This window comes from Hyperolius riggenbachi, chromosome 2, assembly GCF_040937935.1.
Source record: "Hyperolius riggenbachi isolate aHypRig1 chromosome 2, aHypRig1.pri, whole genome shotgun sequence".
NCBI classification, from domain to species: Eukaryota; Metazoa; Chordata; class Amphibia; order Anura; family Hyperoliidae; genus Hyperolius; species Hyperolius riggenbachi.
The window spans coordinates 512,501,875-512,523,919 of record NC_090647.1 but is presented as its reverse complement, the minus strand read 5'-3'; the positions used below and the strand labels follow the sequence as shown (position 1 = coordinate 512,523,919).

General features: G+C 44.6%; 2 protein-coding genes across 3 annotated transcripts in view; one reads left to right on the top strand and one right to left on the bottom strand.

The window, feature by feature from the left end:
• Window positions 1-521: 521 nt before the first annotated feature.
• RBM11 (RNA binding motif protein 11) lies at window positions 522-9,878 on the bottom strand. The gene is made up of 5 exons (XM_068266124.1): window positions 9,693-9,878; window positions 8,077-8,239; window positions 5,652-5,721; window positions 4,690-4,786; window positions 522-1,299 (listed from the first exon to the last, which is right to left on the bottom strand). Exons 1-5 carry the CDS (start codon window positions 9,786-9,788, stop codon window positions 958-960), a joined length of 768 nt encoding a protein of 255 aa, XP_068122225.1. The 5' UTR covers window positions 9,789-9,878; the 3' UTR covers window positions 522-957.
• Window positions 9,879-15,039: 5,161 nt separating this feature from the next.
• Window positions 15,040-22,045, top strand: part of LOC137545010 (stomatin-like) — a 36,123-nt gene continuing 29,117 nt past the window's right edge. The window contains exon 1 of one of the 2 annotated variants that reach the window (XM_068266121.1): window positions 15,040-15,179. The gene's annotated coding sequence lies outside the window, so the exon portion shown is untranslated. Of the gene's footprint in view, window positions 15,180-21,341; window positions 21,410-22,045 lie in introns of those variants that run through there. The other variant, XM_068266122.1, reaches the window with a different exon arrangement.

Below are 22,045 nucleotides of genomic sequence, written 5' to 3'. Positions count from 1 at the left end.
TCTCTACCCTACTAAATTCCCTAAAACCCTTTACAGCATTGGGGTTGAATAATTTTGAACACAACCGTACATCATTTCCTGGTTAGCGGCCATTTTTTTCGTAAACATTGCCTAAAACTGGCGATTAAAAGCCAGGATCACAGCGGGCAGTGGTGGAAATGGCAAAGAGGGACCCAGGAGATCATAGTGACTCACTTGGTATGTTTTTATTGTACAAATTGGACAGTACAGATTCTCTTTAAGGTAGATTCTTCAGAGCTAGGAAAGCATGGATACCGCTACAGGACATGCAGCAAAGCCCAATAACTAGTAGTCTTCTAAATGAAGGGAAAAGCGTCCTAAACAGATATGGTCATTGAGAAGCAGATCATTGTATGCGCAGCCGCAGAAGTACTGCGTGCGCCTGCACAGTACAGTCTGGATGATGTCAGTGGGATTGGGGCAGGTAGAGAGAGGGACTAATAAGAAAATTGCAGGTTGAGTCAAAGAAAGAAAGAAAGAAAGAAAGTCAAACACCAGAAGACGTTTCTTACAGGATACATTTATTTAGTGCATTTTGCAGTACTTCACAAATAAAACTGACTGAAAACAATTATAGTCAATAAATAAAACAAAATAATATTTCAATCTATTCAGCATTGACTGTTCCCATCCTATAGAGCTACTAGGTGAATATGTAATAGCTAGGATCTTTGGAAAGGTTCGCGTACATGGACTACTACAACTTCACCCAGAGTCACCCAAGAGGAACCTGCAAGAAAGTCCACCACTGAGGAAGGCTGTTCAGATCTCAGTGCTGGAGGCCGTTACCCAGCATGCCGCACTCATCACAGTGCCAGCGGGCAGTCACAAACCCGCCTCTACGGTAGGCACTTAATATCAGCACCCTCACTTTAGAAGATCCCAGGAACATCTAGCCCAGGTTCCTCCTAAACAGCAAGCATCCGTGTGGTCTACTTAGTGCAAATATACTAAGTTCTTTCTCTTCTTGGCTTCGAGTCGTCTTTGTTTCTTGCTAAGCTGTTGCTCCGGCGGGTTGCTGTCTGAGCTGTCACTATGGCTGCTCTCAGCAGCTCTCTTCTCTTGCCGAGGTCCAGCCTCGCTTTGATTGGCTCTGCAGTCCCACGCCATGGCTGGATTCCAGCTGGAGGAACTAGGCAAGGAGTTGTAGTTTGTCCAGGGTTCAGCAGATGGGGGGAATGAGAAGTGCTTATTCTGTGGGAAGGTTAGTCCACCTATATGTGGGGCAGGTGCCACCAAACTGCTTACCGGGCTCTGAAGACTTAAGAACTGGTTCATCTGTGGGGAGGGGAGGGAAAAAAAACTTATCAAATTTATAACATCACTTTTGTTGAGGAATCAGATAGTCTCTATACATTACAAGGCCTTATATGGGTAACTCGGTTAAAGGGAACCTGAAGTGAGAGGTATATGGAGGCTGCCATATTTATTTCCTTTTGAATAAATATGCTGATCCTTCTGGCTGTAGTGGTGTCTGAATTACACACCTGAAACAAGCATGCAGCTAATCTTGTTAGAGGTTTTTCAGAAAGATCTGATCTGCATGCTTGTGCAAGTTTTATGGCTAAAAGTATAAGAGGCAGAGAATCCGCAATACTGCCAGGCAATCTTGACTATTTAAAATTAATAAAAGAAAACAAGTCAGCACATACTTTGTCCAAGTCTTTTACTTTTACGTGCGTGAGATTCCGTGGCCTGGGCTTCATCGCCTTGGCAGTAGTACTGCGGTAGTACTGCACTGGTGCAGAAGCTCCCGTCCACAGGAGCGAGACAGGGCAGCCAAGTGTGCGCAAAGGAACATTTTCATAAGCTAACCAGGGGACAACAGAGAAGCCCACGAGGATGGTGAGGGAGCCCTCGGCCTGCATGGACCTGGAGGGAGTCCCAGGTAAGTATAAATAGCGCACTACTGTTCAGCTCAGGGCACTTTAACCACTCAATAATCACTGTTGTGTCTGATCACCCACAGAGCCCAACAAAATGCTGTACACTGCTCTGCACAACCATGTGTTGAAACTAGGGGTTGAGGGCCTGCTTCCACTACACACGGATTCTGGATGCAGAAAAATTGACTCCAATGAATGCCTATGGGCCTGTTTCCACTAAACACGATTTTTCTGATGCAGAAAAATAATGGGTGGCATGTTGCAAATTTCTGCATCAGATTCTGAATGCAGGAAAACTGACTCCAATGACTGTCTATGCAGGGCCTGATTTAGGACAAGGCCACCTAGGCCATGGCCTAGGGCACCACAGTAGCAAGGGCACCAAAGCAGTAGGCTAAACTGATGCAGCATTTGCAAGCTTGCATATGCTGCAATGCAGGGAGATCAGGCGAGCGGCTAAGCGCAGTACTCTGCTGCTAGCTGCCTGTGCAGCAGCCACCTTGCTGTCTGTGCACGTTTGCATTGTGGCCGGTGGATATGGACTTGGGCAGCATTGGAGACGGAAAGGAAGAGGCAGCTTCTGCACTGGAGACGAGCAGAGAAATGAGTGACACTGATGGCTGCTGCAGTGTGAAAGCGAGCTGGCTAACTATACTGAAAGGGAGGGCGGGAGGGATTAAGGGATTCATCTGGCTACCTATACTGGAGGGAAGGGTAAACTCGCTACCAATACTGAAGGGGGGGGGGGGCGACTGGTGACAATGGCCTTGGGCGGTAAAGAGTACAAACCGGCCCTGTGTCTATGGGCCTGTTTCCGCTAACGTGTTCATTGTATGGGAAACTATGCATGATGCAGAAATCTGCAAAACACGTTTATTGGAACCAGGCCCATAGGCTTTCATTGGAGTCAGTTTTTCTGCATCCAGAATCTGTGTGTAATGGAAACAGAAGCTAAATCGGCCCATCCAGAAATCTGGATGCAGAACTGATGCAGAACCAGGGGAAATAGGCCCTTATGGGAAAATCAGAACGCATTCAGTCTGAGCGTGTCTCTGCAATTCCTATTATGATGGTGCCAACATATGATCAGCAAAAAGCAAAGGTTTTGAAAAATCGCATTGGAAGCTGTTGTGAAAAGACCCAAATGCTGCGCAGCTGAAGATTAGATGAGGCGGGTGAGAAGCAATTGCTGCACTTTTTTCTATTTAGTATAGTGCTGTCGTGTTCTGCAGCGCTTTACAGAGTACAGTCCAGTCACTTAGGGCTAGTTCACAGTGCTCAGTTGTGTTGCAGAATTATTTCTGCATGTCATCTGTCTGCCCATACATCTCTATGGGCCTGTTCACAATACTGGGTTTGCAATGGATCACGTTATTCTAATTCTAACTCGCTGCATGCAGGCTTTGTATTAAAGCCTATGGCCAGTCTCATAGGCCCAGTGCACACCTAAACCTCTAGCAGATCTGCAAAACGCTAGAGGTTTTTGAAGCAGATTTCAGAGCGATTCTAGGCATGTTTAGAGAGGTTTTCTACACAAGCCTAGCATTTTTTGGAGCACTTTTGTGTAGCAGATTTCATATATTGTTATAGTAAAGCTGTTACTGAACAGCTTCTGTAACAAAAACGCCTGGAAAACCGCTGTGATCTAGCATTTTTCAGCGAGGTTTGAGCTTTTCCTATATTTTACATTGAGGCAGAAACGCATCTGCAAACCGCAAAAATGCTGCAGGAGCCACGTTTGCAGTTTGCTAAAAACCTCAAACCGCTGGTGTGAACCATCCCATTGAAATACTTTGACGTCAATACTTCACGCCAATTGCCTTTGAGCGGTCCTGGGGATGCCGCCTCGTCCGTGCCAATTGGCGTGGAGTGGTCGTTAAGTAGTTAAAGGGCAGCATCCCACTTCTCTCCCCTTCTCTCTCCTGCCACTCGTGAAAATATATGTGCAGCACACGTACAAGAAGTAACTCACCCAATCAATTGTTCCAGTGGCGATCTCCATGACAACAGCAGCATCATGTGACCTGCCACCAGCTTGTCACATGACACCGCCGGTGCCATGGAGATCGCTGCTGGTACAAGTGATTGAGAGAGTTACACCGAATCATTCCTGGCTGCAGAAGTCCGGAGGGAGGGTGGAAAGGAGGAAGACAGGGACTCGTGCAGTGGGCCATATTAAAGAGGAATGCGGCCTAATTAAATACATGGTTTACTTTTTACCCAATTATCTCACCTGTAAAGCTCCATCCATGTTTGTAGGTTTCCTCTGGGGCACTCGGCTTTCCTCTGACAAACTTAAGGTCCATACACACATCCAATTTTTATCCGCAGATGATTGGCCAATTTTACCAACAGATTTTGAATTCTATGAAAAGACTTTGTTGGTATGCTCTCATACTACATGGAAGCTGTAATATACACCTGTATATCTGCAGATAAAAATTAGATGTGTGTATGGACCTTATAAGTTTGTCAGAGGAGAGCAGAGTGCCCTAGAGGAAACCAAACATGGGAAAAACATACAAACTCCATGAATATAGTGTCCTGGCCCAGATTCAAACCGGGTACCTAGCCCTACAAGGTAAGACTGCTCTCTCCACTGTGCACTTCTACATAATGGACCTCATATTTTCAAACATTTGGAGTTTTTGCTCCGGTACCCACAATAAAATAACATTTCATCTCCCCGATTACTCAGCTAATACGGTATATTTAGATTTGGGCCTTGAATTGGGTTTTATAGAATTCTGGATGTCCCTGTCCATTTACAGCAAAGTCCTACCATTCCTTGGAAGTAGAGATAGGCCTGAGAGTAGAAGGTGCTCTGCATAGGGGGCATCATAGGCGGGTATCCAAAACTGTCTCCCGCCGGAGACATTCTGCAAATAGAAGAAGTAACACATATGGATGAGAATAAAAACCATGACAAACAGAAATGGAATTTTCTTTATGGCGGGACTGTCGGCCATAAAATCAAATTCCATTTACCCTATGTTTTTTACACAGTCTACAACCTGACCCTGCCATGCAAGCATTCCAATATATTCATAAATGTTTCTGCGGTAATAGATCTTATTTCAGTCAGCCTGGCTCTATTTGGTACATTGCCGACAAGAAGGAAGCTCATTATCCTGCTCCTCACTGATTGGCTGAGGGCAGTTCAGTGTAAAACAAGGCTGAGAGGGGAGAAGCTGCTGAAATCTGATCTATATTGCGGTCTCATGTGTTTTTTTTTCAAAGCAAGCTAGCTATGACAGTGCAGTTTCTAGAAGAGGGGAAAAAAAAAAAAAAAAAAAAAAAAAAAAGGAAGAAATGACATCAGGATTGGCTTCAGTCCGAGGCAATAAAGATAAAAAAATGCCTGGAAGAGTTTTATCTTTATTTACTATATAAAATTTGGTGAAATAAAAACATGGACAGTACAATACATGTGTTATGTAAGTAAAACAAGTAAGCCACATCAGCCCCAGATCCAATAACATCGCCATCTTGGCTGAGGGCAGACAAAGCCAACTGAGGATGGGCTCTCAGCTTGCTGGATGATACAGACCACAGCAAGTTACTGCAAAGCTTTTTGTGTCCCCGTCTGTCCTGTGTCCACAGATGTTTGGCTAGACAGTAGCCATTCCTACGTTTAATCACTGCACTGGGTAAAACTTACCTGGATGGATTGTTTTAGGTTTACGAAATTTAAACATTCCCTTTAAATCACTGCTTTACAAAAATGATAAGAGCAAGTCTCACCCAAAGTCCGCAGGACTCCTGTTTTCAGGTCCTTGGAAAACGCTATCCGAGTCCGAAGTGTGAGTGCTTCCTGTGTGGGCAGAAAAACGTTTTCTATAAAGCGGATCTGAAAGACTTCTTTCCCTTATTTTTAAAGCCCTATTACAGCCTCACGCTTTTTTAACCTTTTGGCGGTCCCACCTGAATTATCTCATGAACTATTCTCGTGCTTCCTCCCAAGCATAAATGTAGAACAGCGCAGGAGCGCTTTGCTAATTACCTGATCCGGACATAGGACTGGGTCTCCTCCATCACGGCGTGGTATGATGACATCATCCCCCTGGTCCTGATCACATGATACGTCATGTGATCGGGACCTGAAAGAAGAAGATGTCTGCATAAAGTGCCACTCTGTGGTGAAAAAGGAGACTCGACTACTGCTTATGCACCTTCCTGGCCGTGCACAACCCCGATCATGCATCATGAAGACTAACTGCATTTGCACCCGACACCCCCGGCCATGAGAACGCAATCGAGGGTTGTGCAAGGCCAAGACTGCGCATGCGCAGTGTCCAACATCCGGGCTTTATCACAGACTCCACAGCAGCACAATGGAGGGGACCGGACGGACATGGAGGGAGTTAACGGACTATAGAGGGATGAAGAAAGCCACAGGTAAGTATAAATTTATTTTGCCATCATTGTCTCAGGGTTACTTTAAAAAGGGAATGAAGATGGCAGCCTACCCAACCCTCCATATTCCTCTCACTTCAGGTTCTCTTTAAATAAAGAAAGCACATCCAAAATTGGTGGCTGCTGTGAATACTTTTGGTCAATTTTACCATTTCTATGTAATAAGAGGGACTACCCGTAAAGTATCAATTCAATATATTCACTCAGTTTACCCTTCTGCTACATAGATGTAATATGATTGATGGCCTCAATTCTGGTACAGTTATCAAACAAATTACCTCATGTGAGGTAATTTACCTCATGAAGTAATGACATTTAGCAATTCTGGTAGGTTTTAGCCATGTTTTACCTCATGAGGTAAATTATGAGATAATAGCTATTCTCATGGAAATTAGGGAGCAGGTTAGCACATAATTTACCAATCAGTTTAAAACCTGCCTGTCAAAAGCAACAAAAAATTCCTTGCGCTCCTCTCTGGAAGCTGCAGTCACACATGCACAACAATATGTCTTCCTTGCTTGCGAGGATAAAGCACTGTGCCGCTCCAAACAATAGGGTGAAGGAGGATATCTATGGAAAGAAAATGGAGCGCACAATAGTGCATTTACCTATGTTTATTTTCAATGTTGATTAAAAGTTGTACTCACAAAAGTTCAAAGTAAAAGCGCTTCTCAGCGGTAAAGCCAACCGCTTGATGTCCCTGCCTGGGACATCAAGCGGTTGGCTTTACCGCTGAGAAGCGCTTTTACTTTGAACTTTTGTGAGTACAACTTTTAATCAACATTGAAAATAAACATAGGTAAATGCACTATTGTGCGCTCCATTTTCTTTCCATAAAACCTGCCTGTACCTGGAGGTAAAGTCAATTTGTATGCATTTTGCAGTTTTTAGTGGAGTTCCTATTCATGCTGTATAATAGAAAAGAGTAGTGGAAATAAAACTCCAAATATTTCATGGATTTTTTTTTATTTTTTTTTTATATAAAGGAATGCCTATAAATTTACTTTTCATAGGTTGCTACATAATCAAATGCACCTTCCCCCCTCAAAAACATCTTCCAAAGACTGTCCTAACTTATGGAAGACAATTAGGGCTTGTTTCCACTATTGCGGTGCGAAATCGCCTGGATTCCACCGCTGATGAAATCGCATGCGGATGCGATTTCCCATGCGTTTTTTGCCGCGAATTCGCATGCGAATTCGCATAGGTGAGGGTATATGCGAATTTAACCATGTCACTGCCTGTTTGAATTACATTGGTACCTATGCGAATTCGCATACCATAGCCGCATGCGAATTTCCTATTAAATACATTAGCGGCGATTCGCATGCATTCCACTCGCAGGCGAATTCGTTGGCTCTTTTGTGCGTTTTTTTACCGCTGAAAAAAAACGCACATCACCAACGCAACAGTGGAAACAGGCCCATCCACTTGCATACCATGTGCGAATCTGCATGCGTTGGACGCATGCGGATTCGCGATAGTGGAAACGACCCCTTAAAGACTACTATAATTTATTTACTGCATGCTTACTGCTGAAATACTTCATGTTTTACCTCACTTTATGCATTTATCTCAAGTTTTACCTCATGTTCAGAAATGGAGAAAAATATTTAAGGAAAAAACACCTCATGAGGTATTTTACCTACAAAAAAATATTTACCTCACATAGCTACCAGAATTGAGGCCATTGTATCATTAATGGGCACCTTTACTAACACATATGAGCGATTACCAATCCTGCAGGATTTACCAGTTCGATATTGAAGTTTAATGGGTCGTCCAAACAGGCGGATGCCGTTCAGCAGTGACATAGCATAGGGAGCCGATTCCTTGTGCTGGAAGCAGATAAAGCCAAAGCTCTTGCAGTTTCCCTCTTTGTCTTTAGCAATCGACACTTTGGTCAGAGGTCCAGCCTGAAAAATAAAAAAAATGCTCTAAGCAGTGAAGAAAGCTACAGGACAGTCGCAGATATTCATGCTTGTGAAAAGCGGACCTGAACTCAGAACTTCCTCTCTGCTCTGAATGATAAGCAAATAGCAGCAGCATAATGCAGTGTTCTCCCCAGAATTTTTTTTCCAGCTGGGTGGCATGAAAATGTAGCCGGGTGGCATCAAAAAGTAGCCGAGTGGGGCAATTTGAGAGAATGCAGGGCCGGTGCCTTTCTGCACAAGTCTGCTTACAGCATAGGAGGAGGTGAGACAATGACAGCCGGGTGCTCACCAAAACTAGCCGGGTGGAGCACCCGGCTAAAAGAGCCTGGGGAGAACACTGTAATAACCTTAAAAAACAAAACAACAAAAAAAAACAAAACACACATTTGTAACAGCTGACGCAAATGCTAAATCTGCAGTGTGTTTACTTCCTGCTTTCATTGTAGCAAACAGAGTTAACATCCTGTGTTTACAAATGAGCTGCTCTGCAGAGGCAGCCACCTGACACAGCTGAGAGATCAAATTACAGTTTTGATTAGGTCAAAGATGAGGGGGGAATTAGGCTAAACTCTCTAAATACATACAGGGTGCATTTCCCTAGGTTTTCCTTCTGTCCTGTGCAAGAGTTCAGGTCCACTTTAATGTTGTGAGGTGAACCTACTAAAAGCGATCAGACAGATTCATTTTTGTGGCAGTTGCTATTGTATTCCTCAAATTGGTTTAGCACCAGAATTACCGTGTCTACAGACTCTGCCTTTTCCTAGTAACAAACCTGTTAGAAAACATTACTACCATAAACTGCAGTATAGTAAAACAACCACAAGATATCAATGTGTTTAAAATGTAATGATCTTAATGGGATTGTTATTTCCTGTATTCTCTAAATTCCTCTCTATTCTATATAAGCTGAATTTCCTGATGGTGGTGTATGATATATCTATGTATGTTTTTCTTCAGTGAAGAGTTCTAACTTGTTATACTGGGTGCCTATCTGCTTGTACAGACCACTCTGCTCCATCAAAACCATAATGGTTGCAAGACAAGCAGGGGGCATAGGCTTTGGCTTAGAGAAGAAGCCATACAACAGGGGCTTATTATGCTGTTGCTTATCTTTCAGAACAGAGAGGACGTTAGAGGAGTTCAGGTCTGCTTTAAATCAAATTAAAAAGTAAAGTTGTTAATTTTTAGCAGCATTTTACTAGAGTGACAGTAATGATTGCTTCAACAGACATAATAAATGCCACAGAGCAGCATCTGATGCACAAGATGTATTGTTTGTGGCATTTTAGCCTGTCTAGCATTGTCTAGCATGAGTTCAGCCTGCCAGCAGATGTTACACATAATAACTTGCCTGCTGTGCCCCATAGCTCAGCTGTATGTGTCCCTCCCCTATAGAGAAGACATCCTGCTCACTCTGCAGCCAGCCCTGCATTACCTGCAGGAAGAGCTCAAACAGCAGCTCCTCTGTCACTTTAGGCTCCAGGTTCCCCACGAAGAGGGTCCGGTTGGTTTCCTCCTGTCTGCTCAGCATGATCAGTCAGCAGTAGCAGCGGATACTCCCGCATGACTCTCCATCTGCACAGCTGCTCTCTCTCATTGGGACTCGGCTCCCGACACTAGAGCGCGCTGCACTCCTGCTACACTCAGGGCCCGCAGCCGCCATTCTGTTGGAGACCAATCCGTTTAATTGCAGTACTATAGGAATACTGTACTATAATATGTGTTTATTCTAAATATGAGGGAAGCAGGAAATTTGAGTGCCTACTAGCAGTGGAAGTTTGGGTGCCTTCATAGAGGCCTGTTGAATTATTGGAAAGGAGGGGAAATTTGGGTGCGGCTTGACTCCCGATAATTATTGGGCGCCCAATTTTCCCCTCCTTAAAGGAAACCAAAGAGGGGGGAAAAGTTTTATAATTCTGTATGTAAATTTATAAAGCTTAAAGATAACCTGAACTGAGTAAAATTATTTAAAATAAGCACATGATGTATCTGCAAATAAATATTACATACTTACATCACCGTCAGTTCCTCTCAGAGGCTTACCATTTTTTTCTTACAGTGATCCCTTCCAGTTCTGACAAGATTTTGTCAGAACTGAAATATACCAGTTGCTGTCAGTTATACAGTATATCAGCAGCTGTCAGCTACAACTGAATGTCCAAGGTAATGTCCATGTTTCCCTATGGCCAAGTTGTTGTCGATATTACAGTTTCAACAGTGTGCTGGCCAGGAAGCTGTTAGGAGGTAATGGCCATTTTTAAAATGGAGGCTGGAGAATTGCATTGATCACAAGGAACAAACAAAACGCAAGAGAGGAGAAAAAGATTGATGAGTAGACTACACAGGAGGTAAGTATGATCTGTGTATGGTTATTTTGACTTTTTATTTTTAGTTCAGGTTCTCTTTAAGGCCTCTTTTCCATGGGCAGTTGAGCTGTGTGTTCAGCAAGCAGTTACTAGGCAGCAGTTATCTGTTACCAAGCAGCAGTGAGCTGTTACCAAGTAGCAGTGAGCTGTTACCAAGCAGCAGTAAGCAGTTACCAGACAGCAGCAAGCAGATGTGTGAGTTTGAGAGGCATTTCACTGCCTATCAACTGCCCGTGGGAAAGGGGTCTAATTAGGGTAGGAACACGCTAGGCAGAATCGCATATGTGTTTTCCACTTTGTGCTATGGAAACCGCTTGCGTTTCTGCCTAGTGTGTTCCTACCGTAAAACTGGACCAATTCAGTTTTGCCAAGGTGGAATCCAATTGGTTCATTTTCAATCTGCATAAATTTGCATACATTTGCTTTAATAATACATCGATTATTTGCATCTCATTGACCATCCCTATCTGTCAGGCCCCTTTCACATTACACAGCAATTATCCTGCGTTTTGTCAAAAAGTCAAAACGCAACGTTGACCAAGGTAAAATGAAAGTCCATAGACTTCCATTTTACCTTTCACACCCGACGCTGCGTTTCGATACGTCACCGTACGACACACCCGGGAGCATTTTAACGTCGGGAATCGGCATTTCCCTGTCGGGTTAAGTAATTACTACCGCCGCTACTCAGCGTCGCACCGCAGATTCCCGACAACACACCGCAACACGTGCAGGAGCCGTTCTCCTGCACGCGTTGTAATGTGAAAGACGCCTCAGCAGGGCTGCTGGGCAAGTTTTTAAAGGCTCCCTGCACACTGCATGCGATTTTGATTCCGCTTTTTAATCGGTTTTTACATCCAATTCCGATTTTTAATCTTTACTGCATGCTGCATTTTTTGATCCATTTTTCTGTTGAATGTATTCAGGTAAAATCAGAATTGAAAATCAGAATCGGAATCGCAAAACAGATTTGCAGTGTGCAGGGAGCAAAAAAGTATGCATTGTCCAACCAGAATTTGCATAGCTTGAAATGCTTTCTTTTTTCAGTGGAAGAGACCCTCTTTGGAAACCAAATACCTTTCTACCTCGTTCTTTCTCTTACAGTATGGGCTTGTTCACTCTATCGGCGCTTACTGATTTTTTTTTTTTTTTTTTTAAGCGCTGGCGATTTGGCAAATCGCTCTAAAAGCTCTTGTGTAATGATTGCCTATGACAGTGTTTTGATTTTATTAAAATTGCAAATGCACTACATGTACCATTCTCTGAGGGTAGGAACACACTAGGCAGAATCGCATATGTGTTTTCCATAGCACATAGTGGAAGACGCATATGCGATTCTGCCTAGTGTGTTCCTACCCTGAGGCTCTATTCACACCTGGGTTTTGCAAGAGTGATTTTTCCGCGATTTCACACGGAAAAATTACTGAACACTGCGGTGATTTTGGCGCGATCGTGTTTTGCGCTTCTTTAGCACTGAAACACGATCGCCTGGAAATCGCCTGAAAATGGTGCAGGCTACGCGTTTGCGTTTGGCATTTTTACCCATTTTTGGGTGATTTGTGGCGATTAGCGTAAATCGCCCAAGTAAGAACGGGCTCATAGGGTTTCATTACGCTAGCGCTTTTAAAAAGCATTAGCGTTTGAGCGTTTTGCCAAAATCGCGGCAAAACGCTCTAGTGTGAATGGGGCCTAAGGCCTGGAACCCACTAGAAGTGCTTTTCCGGGTGCTTTGTGATTTGAAAAGCTCTCGCTAATGTAATGCTATAGCTGTGATCCCACTTGAGGGATGTGATTTTATAAAAATCTCCCCCCTAGCATTAAATTAACAAGAGCTTTTTAAAATCACTGGAAGGCCCAGTGCACACCAAAACCGCTAGCAGATCCGCAATACGCTGGCGGTTTTTGGAGCTGATTTCAGAGCGATTCTAGGTATGTTTAGAGAGGTTTTCTAAACATGCCTAGTGGCTTTGGGTGCGTTTTTGTGTAGCAGATTTCACATATTGTTACAGTAAAAGCTGTTACTGAACAGCTTCCGTAACAAAAACGCCTGGAAAACCGCTCTGATCTAGCGTTTTTCAGAGCGGTTTGAGCTTTTACTATACATTGAGGCAGAAATGCTTCTGCAAACCACAAACGTGCAGCAGGAGGCAGGGTTTGCTACAAACCTCAAACCGCCGGTGTGCACCATCCCATTGAAATACATTAGCCAAGCGTATTTACATGCGGATGCGGCCGGCGGATCACACCTAAAACCGCTCAGTGTGCACTGGGCCGAACTTAGAAAAGGCTGCTAGTGGGTTTGAGCCCTGAGAGTTTTGGCTCAATGGAAGGTATAGGGAAATTGCAATGCTCTTGAAAAAGCCCTTTGTATAGCCATTTCCCGAGTGCTTTCTGTCAGTCAGTTCACTTCCTGACTGACATCAGGAAGTGAAAAATCAATAGCTCCGCAAAATCGCGTAGAAAAACGCTTTTGTAAGTCGCGCTTTCAAATTCACCCCATAAATCGCCAGGGCTTGTGATAGCGCTGGCGATTTATAATATGAACAATGCTTAAGTCCCTCTTTCTGGACAGATGTATAAATCATTCAAATACACACCTTTTTCGCCTGGGGAAAAAAAAAAATTAAAGCGATAATTTATTACTTATTTTCAAATGTTAATATGAAGGAAAACTAGGAATTATAGGACTGGTGTTATTTGAATCAGCCTCGTTTCTATGGGCGTGCAAACAGTGCAATCGGTCCGGAACGCCGGATTGAGCGGCAGGATGGGGTATAGTGTATTTACACCTCCCCTTCCTTCCACAATCCCCCGCAGCCTCTATCTTCTTCCTCTCCCAGGCAGGGGCGTAACTAGAAATCACTGGGCCCCCCTGCGAAACCTTGGTTGGGGCCCCCTCCCGCCCTCGCTTTCTGCACAGGAAAACTGAGAACCAATGTTATTCAATTGGCTAGTGCACACTTGCATGTGTTTTCCCCATATAGATAAAACAGACAGCAATGAAGCACTGGGAGCATTTTCTCTATAAATTACATTAGCTTCTGTGATAAAACATGCATGTTTTCAAAACATACAAACACAAAAGGTGTGAAGAAATCACATACAGAAAACCGACAGATGAGTGAGCTCCCAGCTTCAGCTTATTACACTCACTCTGTTCATGTCTGATGGAGCAGAACTGGCTCTGCAAACTCATCCAGCATCACTACAGTACAGAGCACTTGGTGAGGAGTAGAGAGGTTGGGGGCTGGGTGTTGTACACACGAGCCTGCTGCACACTCAATAGGGACTGTCTACAAATCTTTGTTTACAAAACTCTGAATGATTCCTTATCATTGGCTGAGCAGATGCAGTCATTAGAACAATTGTTCAGAGAGCAGAACGTTTTTCTCTCTCAGTGCCCTTAGTTGTCAGTCTCTCAGAAAAGGGACAATATATTTCTCCCTTCATGGGGCCCCCTGCTGCTTCTGGGCCCCCCTGCAGATGCATCCCTTGCAGGGTCTATAGTTACGCCCCTGCTCCCAAGCGTCCATCGCACAGAGAAATTTGTCTCTTAGTTAAATCTGCCCATCGTCGCTAGATGTCGTGTTGGTACTTTTACAAATTTTTAACATGTAAACAATGGCAATGACAAGTTTGAAAGCAGAACATACTCAGTAATGCACATAAACCTTGTCATTGATAAGAGCATTGTTTAAAATATATGAGGAGCACTAACACACTAAGGGCTCGACATTAAAGTTGCACGTTATAAAATACTTTAACGCAGACTAACGCACAGCAATAGTAAGTCTGTGCAACATTCACAGTGCACACGTTGCTGTAGCGTTATTAAAAAGTGCTGCATACTGTGCGTTTAGCAACGTATCTGCTGCGTTATTTGTGTTGCACATGCTCAGTAATGTTTTTTGTTTTTTTTAAAATGTAATGCATGCGCCGTTTTCATTCCATCAGTATGTGATGAAAACGGCGCACCAAGAGACACATAACGCAATGCCACTTTAACGTCCAATTTCATAACCTACATGCGCTGCATTTGGGGCACGTTGTGTGACCTTAACGTCGCATCAAACGCAACGTCCCAATGTGAAAGAGGCCTTAGGGTAGGAACACACTAGGCGGAATCGCATATGTGTTTTCCACTATGTGCTATGGAAAATGCATATGCGATTCTGCCTAGTGTCTGTTCCTACCCTGATACCAGGAGAATGCCATCCCTTGCACTGCAGACACTCATTACTGTGCAGGTTGTCCTCTAGTGCTGCACCTCTGTACACATCAGCCTCCTCGGAGAGTACAACTCTGTGTGAATGACATAAAATTATCTCATTGAATTTTGTTTCATACTGACTGTTGTCCGTCATTTGTTGTTACAGTTTTTAAGGGATTTTTTTCTTTTCATTTTGGACAGGAGTAAAACAAGTGATGTGTTGCGGTGGTTGTGTGTGGGGAAGAGCTGTTTACAGGCAGCGCAATGTCAGGGAGAGATTCCTCAGGGGTCTTCCAGCAGTGAGCTGCGTCGTCTCTCCTGAGTATCACCAATATAACAAGCCAGGGTAATAATAACTCTACTTAGAAACCTGCCACAACTGTGAACATCAGGCTCTGTTCTTATGGTACATAGATATACTGTAAGATAAAGATGACTGTGTAGTGCTAGGTACACACAATGCAATTTTCTGACAGATTTACTGTCAGAACGATTATTTCACAACATGTCTGATCTGATTGTACGGTTCTGATACAGTTCTGTATAATGCCTGAAGAAGAAACTTAAAGGGGTTCTCCGGTATGTCTTAAACAGATAAAACTGACACTTACCTGGGGCTTCTATCGGCCCCCTGCAGCTGGAATGTCCTACGCCGTACAAATCGTTTGAACGACTTGTTGTTTTTTTGACAACGGATATGGTGCACACGCAGTATTTAAATTAAGTTGTTGTTAAGTTGGTAAGGCTGTGTGTAGGTACTGGTCATGCGGTTCATCATGTTGGATGATTGTTCGTGCATTTAGTTGCACGTTTGTATGAGCCTTTACTACTCAGTGTCTTTTTAGGGTATGGTAGATATAAATTTACCTTTCTTAAAACAGGAGGTATTCACTATCATTCAGCTGAATGCGAGCAGGAAGGAACTCCCAAGATGCATTATTTCTAAATATGCAAATTATCTTATGCTCTTAAAAGCAAGACACACATCCAGATCTGCTGGCTTACACCATGTTTATTATAACCTATTATTTTTTTCAGAGCCATAATAAGCCAACTTGCTGTTTCACACTTGTTGGTCCTCCTCAGTGTAAAAGTGCATACACACATCAGACCATAGTCTTTGGAAAATGAAAGATCACAGACCAATCTTACCACCCTTCATGTAGTATGAGAGCCATATTCTACACAGTCTATTCTATGGAGCTGAACTCTCCATCAGAAAAAAATCTTTGCAAGATGCTGCACACACTCAAAAGATCTGTAGCTGCAAAAGATCTGTTCCTGCCAAAAATCCATTCCTGCAAATTGCAATGATAGTCTATGAGATCTGCAGATCATCATACACACATGATTTAACTGACATTCATCTGCAGATCAGATCCACCAGGATGGATTTTCAGATCTGCGGATGATTGCTTGATCTGCAGATGAATGTCAGTTAAATCTAGTGTTGGGCGAACAGTGTTCGCCACTGTTCGGGTTCTGCAGAACATCACCCTGTTCGGGTGATGTTCGAGTTCGGCCGAACACCTGATGGTGTTCGGCCTTTTAAGTTCGGGTTCGCCCCGAACTACTAATTGGCCGCCGAACAGGGCCCCGAATACTGCCCCCCTATGGGGTCGCAGGCATAAGGGGGGAGCATGCCCCGATCGCGGGGGGGGGGGGTCGGAAATTCCCCCCACCCCCTCCGCTAGCGCTCCCCCCTCTGCCCGCGTCCCCATACAAAAGTTTCAGGAAGTACCGGTCCGGTGGTAGTGGGTGGCTGGCAGTGGGCGGCACTGTGAAGTGAGTGACTGAGGAGGAGGAGTCCGGAGAGTGACGCGTTGAGGGAGGCCGGGCAGCGGGCGGTTCAGCAGTAGTACCGTACTACTGCTGAACCGCCCGCTGCCCGGCCTCCCTCATCTGCCAGCCACCCACTACCACCGGACCAGTACTTCCTGAAACTTTTGTATGGGGAAGCGGGCAGAGGGGGGAGCGCTAGCGGAGGGGGTGGGGGGAATTTCCGACCCCCCCCCCCCGCGATCGGGGCATGCTCCCCCCTTATGCCTGCAATCCCATAGGGCCCCCAAAAGCGGGATGTTCGGGGAGTTCGGGGTTCGGCCCGAACATTGCGGCCATGTTCGGCGAACTTTCCCGAACCCGAACATCCAGGTGTTCGCCCAACACTAGTTAAATCTTGTGTGTATGATGGTCTGCAGATCTCATAGACTATCATTGCAATTTGCAGGAATGGATTTTTGGCAGGAACAGATCTTTTGCAGATACTGATCTTTTGTGTCTGTACAGCATCTGTGTGCAGCATCTTGCAAAGATTTTTTTTCTGATGTGGAGTTCAGCTCCATAGAAAAGACTGTGTAGGTATGGCTCTCATACTACATGAAGGGTGGTAAAATTGGTCTGTGATCTTTCATTTTCCAAAGACTATAGTCTGATGTGTGTATGAGCCTTAAGACATAGATTAATATGGTTCTGTGAAGTAAGACTTGGACAACCGAGACTTACAAAGTCCCCCAGAAAGCTCATAGTGGACCAGAAACGTCTGTATAGGTACTCTACTGCCAGTAAGTTGGGCACAGGGTGAGCCAAATGACAATTCTCCCTGCTGCTGCTTAAATTCCTGGCGTCATTAAATACGACTCGGAGGGGGAATAGTATTTAATGCCACCAGTAATTTGAGCGTTAAATAATTTGGTGTCTAGCAGGGCCTGATTTACCATAAGACACTGTAGGCACGGGCCTACAGGCGCCTAATGATGGAAGGGCGGCTCACTCTCCTCCCCAAGCGACACCCTCCTTCCCTATGCAGAGTCCTGATGAAAGTGTAAATGAGAGGTTACTCACCTAACTCTCAGCATTTCACTGACGAGATCTCTCTTCAGTCAGGGGCACCTCTAGCTACTTAATAGTGAGGTTCCTCTAGCTAGCCTAATACTTGGGGGCACCTCTAGCTACTTAGTATTGAAGGTACTTCTGGCTACCTAATAATACTAAGAGGCACCTGTGATGGGCAAGGGAAGTAAGGGAGGAGTGACAGCTGGGCTAGCCAGCACACTTGTGGTGCGGTTCGGTGGGGGTTTGTAGGTTTATAAAGGGCAAAGTCTAAGGTGCCAGGACATCTGTGCCTATAGGCTCCTGTGATGTAAATCTGTGCCTGGTGTCTAGGCATCGCTGGAACCCTGAGTTACCTTTCAGCGCCCCCCGCGCACTAGAGCATACTGCTATAGCGGCGCTGGCGCCCAGCTTCGGAAACCACCAGCTTCAAACCACAACCTCTAGGAGTGCAACACTAATAGCTCTAATCACTTGAGAACTGTTGTTGTCAGCATTTAAAAGGATAGGTGCCAGGATCGTCATGGCAATGATGGAAACTATGGTAACTTATGAAAACTCTTCCAGTATCTACAATAGAGTTTGTGGAATGCTTCTTACTTTTATTGACCAGCAGGGGGCAGGAACTTCATCTTTCTGAAGGGTTCTTTCCTTCCACAGCAGCCACTCCAAGCAGAAGGATTTACTGTATAGGATGCTCTCAGTCAGGATGAGGGTGGGGCCACACTCAGTGACTCTTCAGTGGGGCTCCAGAATGCACAGATTTTTACTGAATTCCAAATTCCTTTGCAGCAGAATTTCATAAGGGCCCATTTTCACTATTGCGGTGCGAAATCGCCGCATAATCACCGCTGCCGAAATCGCATGCGGGTGCGATTCCGCATGCGGTTTTGCTGCGAATTTTGCATGCGATTTTGCATAGGGTAGGGTAATGCAATTTTAACCATGTCACTGCCTGTGTGACTTTACATTAGTTTATATGCGAAATCGCACACGAAATCGTGGGAAAAACCGCATGCCAAAACCGCATGCGACTTCCCTATTAAATACATTGCGTGCGATTCAACCTGCATTCCACACGCAAGCGAATTCTGATGGCTCTGCCGTGCAGAAAAATCCTGCACAGAAAAACGCTCAGCACAACTGACAAGTGGAAACAGGCCCATCCACTTGTATTGGCTATGCGAATCCACATGCGGACAACGCATGCGGATTCGCGCTAGTGGAAACGGGCCCTTACTTAGAATTGAAAATTGCAATTCACAGAATTTCATATAATCTAAATTTCAAAAAAAAATTTGTTTTGGTTTTTCACACAAATAGTTCAAGGGAAATGGGAAAATTCTATGCAAAATTTTAAAACAAAAGTATAACCTATTTAGAACATATTTTAACAAATTCACACTAAACATATTTAGCAAGACAAATATCATTTAATGGGGACCTTAGCCCATTTAATAACAGGCTCTAGTTCCATCGCCACCAGCCAGCGCGGATGCGCGCGCCCCGCCACACGTCCGTGCCCCTCACTGCGCATGCCTGCCCGGCCCCTTGGCTGTCCTGCTCCCATCCAAACAGCTGTCCCCGCGGCACATGTGCAGTAGTGCAAATGCAGGGACACACACACACAGACATGGGACGCAGAGACACAGGGGTTTTATTAGGTAGGATTTTGCTCTTTTCTCCTGGCAGACTCAAAGCCAGAGCTGCAGCCACTAGAGCACTCTCAGTAGCAGTGTTAGGGAGTCTTGCCCAATGTCTCCTTACTGAATAGATGCTGGCCTACTGAACAGGAAGAGCCGAGATTTGAACCCTGGTCTCCAGTGTCGGAGGCAGAGCCCTTAACCATTACACTATCCACTATCCAACCAACCTTCTGGTTATTAACCACTTAACGACCGCCTAACGCCGATAGGCGTCGGCGGGTCGTTAGTGGTATAGCATGGAAACGATCGAGCGGCCTTTCCATGCCAGTTCACGGAGGCTGTCTCCGTGAACAGCCGGAGAGCCGCCGATCGCGGCTCGCCGGCGAAATGTAAACAGGCGGGGAAGAAATCCCCACTGTTTACATCACACGGCACTGCTGCGCAGCAGCGCCGTGACGTAGGTCGGCGATCCCCGGCCTCTGATTGGCCGGGGATTGCCGGCATATGATAGGCTAAAGCCTATCCTAGGATGCGCAGGACAGACTTCCGTCCTGCGCATTACGAGTGAAGAGGGAGGTGAGCGGAGGGAGGGCGGAAATGGCTGCGGAGGAGCCTCCCCCGCCGAACGAACAGAGCCGGCGGCGATCAGACCCCCCCAGCAGGACATCTCCCTAGTGGGGAAAAAAGGGGGGGAAGTCTGATCTCCCGGCCACATTCCTGATCGGTGCTGCGGGCTGCAGAGCCCACGCAGCACCGATCATTAGAAAAACCCCTGGTCCTTAAGTGGTTAATGTAAAAATATGTTCACAATAAATCACAATTTTCCAATATCCCAATGCAAACTCAGGTACCGCAAAATGTAGGATTTGTTTGTAATTGACAATTGAGGTGGATCCGGGATTCAGGAATTCCGACCATCTTTACTGCCAATTCGTATGCCTGGTTGTTGTTTTTTTTTTCTTCTTTTTTTTGGTAAGGTGTGCAGCCTTATTGAAAAAAAAGGAGGTGACTGGGGCAGTTTGTTTTCACTTGAACTGATAGAGCTATGGAGGCTGCCATATGCATTTCCTTTTAAACAATATCAGTTGCCTGGCTGTCCTGCTGATCTTTTTGGCTGCAGTAGTGTCTGTATCACACACATGAAACAAACATGTGGTTAATCCAGTCATACTTCAGTCAGAAACATCTGATCTGCATGCTTGTTCAGGGTCTGTGGCTAAAAGTACTGGAGGCAGAAGATCATCAGGACTGCCAGGTAACTTGCATTGTGTAAAAGTAAAATAAATATGTCAACCGCTATATCCTGCTTAGTTTTGGAGTACATTAAAGGCTGTATTACACACTGAGCAAGGCAGGGAGAACGGAATAAGATGATTATAATACTCAGGTAACATGTAGCTGTAGTGCAGGCCACTGAGAGTTAATCTATCAGCAGCAAAGGGCGGAGCTAAGCAGGATCAGGTGGTCTACTCTGCTCTGGAAAGTGAGTGCTGCTCACTAGCTGGCACCTTTAATTGTTCTAAACGGATCCCTGAATCCAGTGAATATCTTATCCAAAAGCAATTTCTCAAGAATCACAAAACAACCCTCTATTCACTTTTACCAACTACAGAAAACCCAGTATGGTCAACCAGAGCTTTAATAATGTCCATTAATGGTACAATTTTTCTTCAATGATCATTATAATTTTTTCGTTCCAATTATTCAGATTGTATTGTATGAAAACGGAGTAGCAGGCTAAATTATTACTTCATTGATTGGTTCCTTAAAGTGAACCTCCGGACTAAAAATCTACTCAGCAGAACTGAAAAGGTTTCACAGCATCAGAACTTTGTTTTTCTTACCAAAGCATCATTTTTCGCTGCATTTGTAGCTAAGCTCCACCCATCAAAAAAAAAGCCAGGGCTTTTTTTCCCTGATGCTGTGCAGAGCATGATGGGATTTCCTATGTTGTTATTCACGTTGCCTAGCAACTGGGAGAGGTGCTCAGGACACAGGACAGTTGGAACTGTGTCTCATGCTCCCTGTCACCTCCTTTCAACCAAAAAGTTGGCTGCCATCATGAAATCAAACATTTGCCTGTTCTTTTAAAACAGTGTAGGTAAGATATTATATTACATATCTATTTTAATTACCATAACTAATGTAACTTAATGACAGTATGTTTGTTTAGGCTGGAGTTCCTCTTTAACCGATTAGGGATGGCCCCTGTATGAACCAGTCTTTTTTTTTCATTTTGCTGTCTGTGATCACTGTGATTGGCTCACAGTGATCACTTGGTAAGGAGCCAATGAAACTGTCTCCTTACCCATGGGATGAAGCTCAGTGATCACATGACAGCCAATTCTGCAGCCACGGCAAGCAATGATCAGCTCGGGACTGAGGAAAGCCACAAGGTAGTATCTACATGCATTAGCCATAAAGAGTCGCAAGTGCAGCATAGATTCTCACTTCCGCCACCCGAGCTGGTTAAAGATCGGTATGGCGGATTTTCCATACATACGACCACAACTGGCTTCCACTCTGAGATTAATTTGGATCTTTTACTGCAGTGGAGGGATTGAAAACAATCTTTTCTTTTGATCTGAATGATCTGTTTCAAAATACAATCCATCACAAAAATGAAGTCCACGATTTTTCTGGGGCTTTTGTCTTTTTTTTTTAAACGGCTATCGGTTAACGCAGGAAAACATGAAAAAAAAAACCCAGCAAAACCAAAATCAATTCGTTTTCCAAA

Excerpts from the sequence above, each read along its gene's own strand:
- RBM11 (XM_068266124.1), bottom strand. The coding sequence starts at position 9,788 with ATGCTGAGCAGACAGGAGGAAACCAACCGGACCCTCTTCGTGGGGAAC. Across the intron at positions 4,787-5,651 it reads AGGAGTCCTGCGGACTTTGG|AATGTCTCCGGCGGGAGACA; the intron begins GTGAGACTTGCT and ends TTCTATTTGCAG. Across the intron at positions 1,300-4,689 it reads ATCTCTACTTCCAAGGAATG|ATGAACCAGTTCTTAAGTCT; the intron begins GTAGGACTTTGC and ends CCCTCCCCACAG.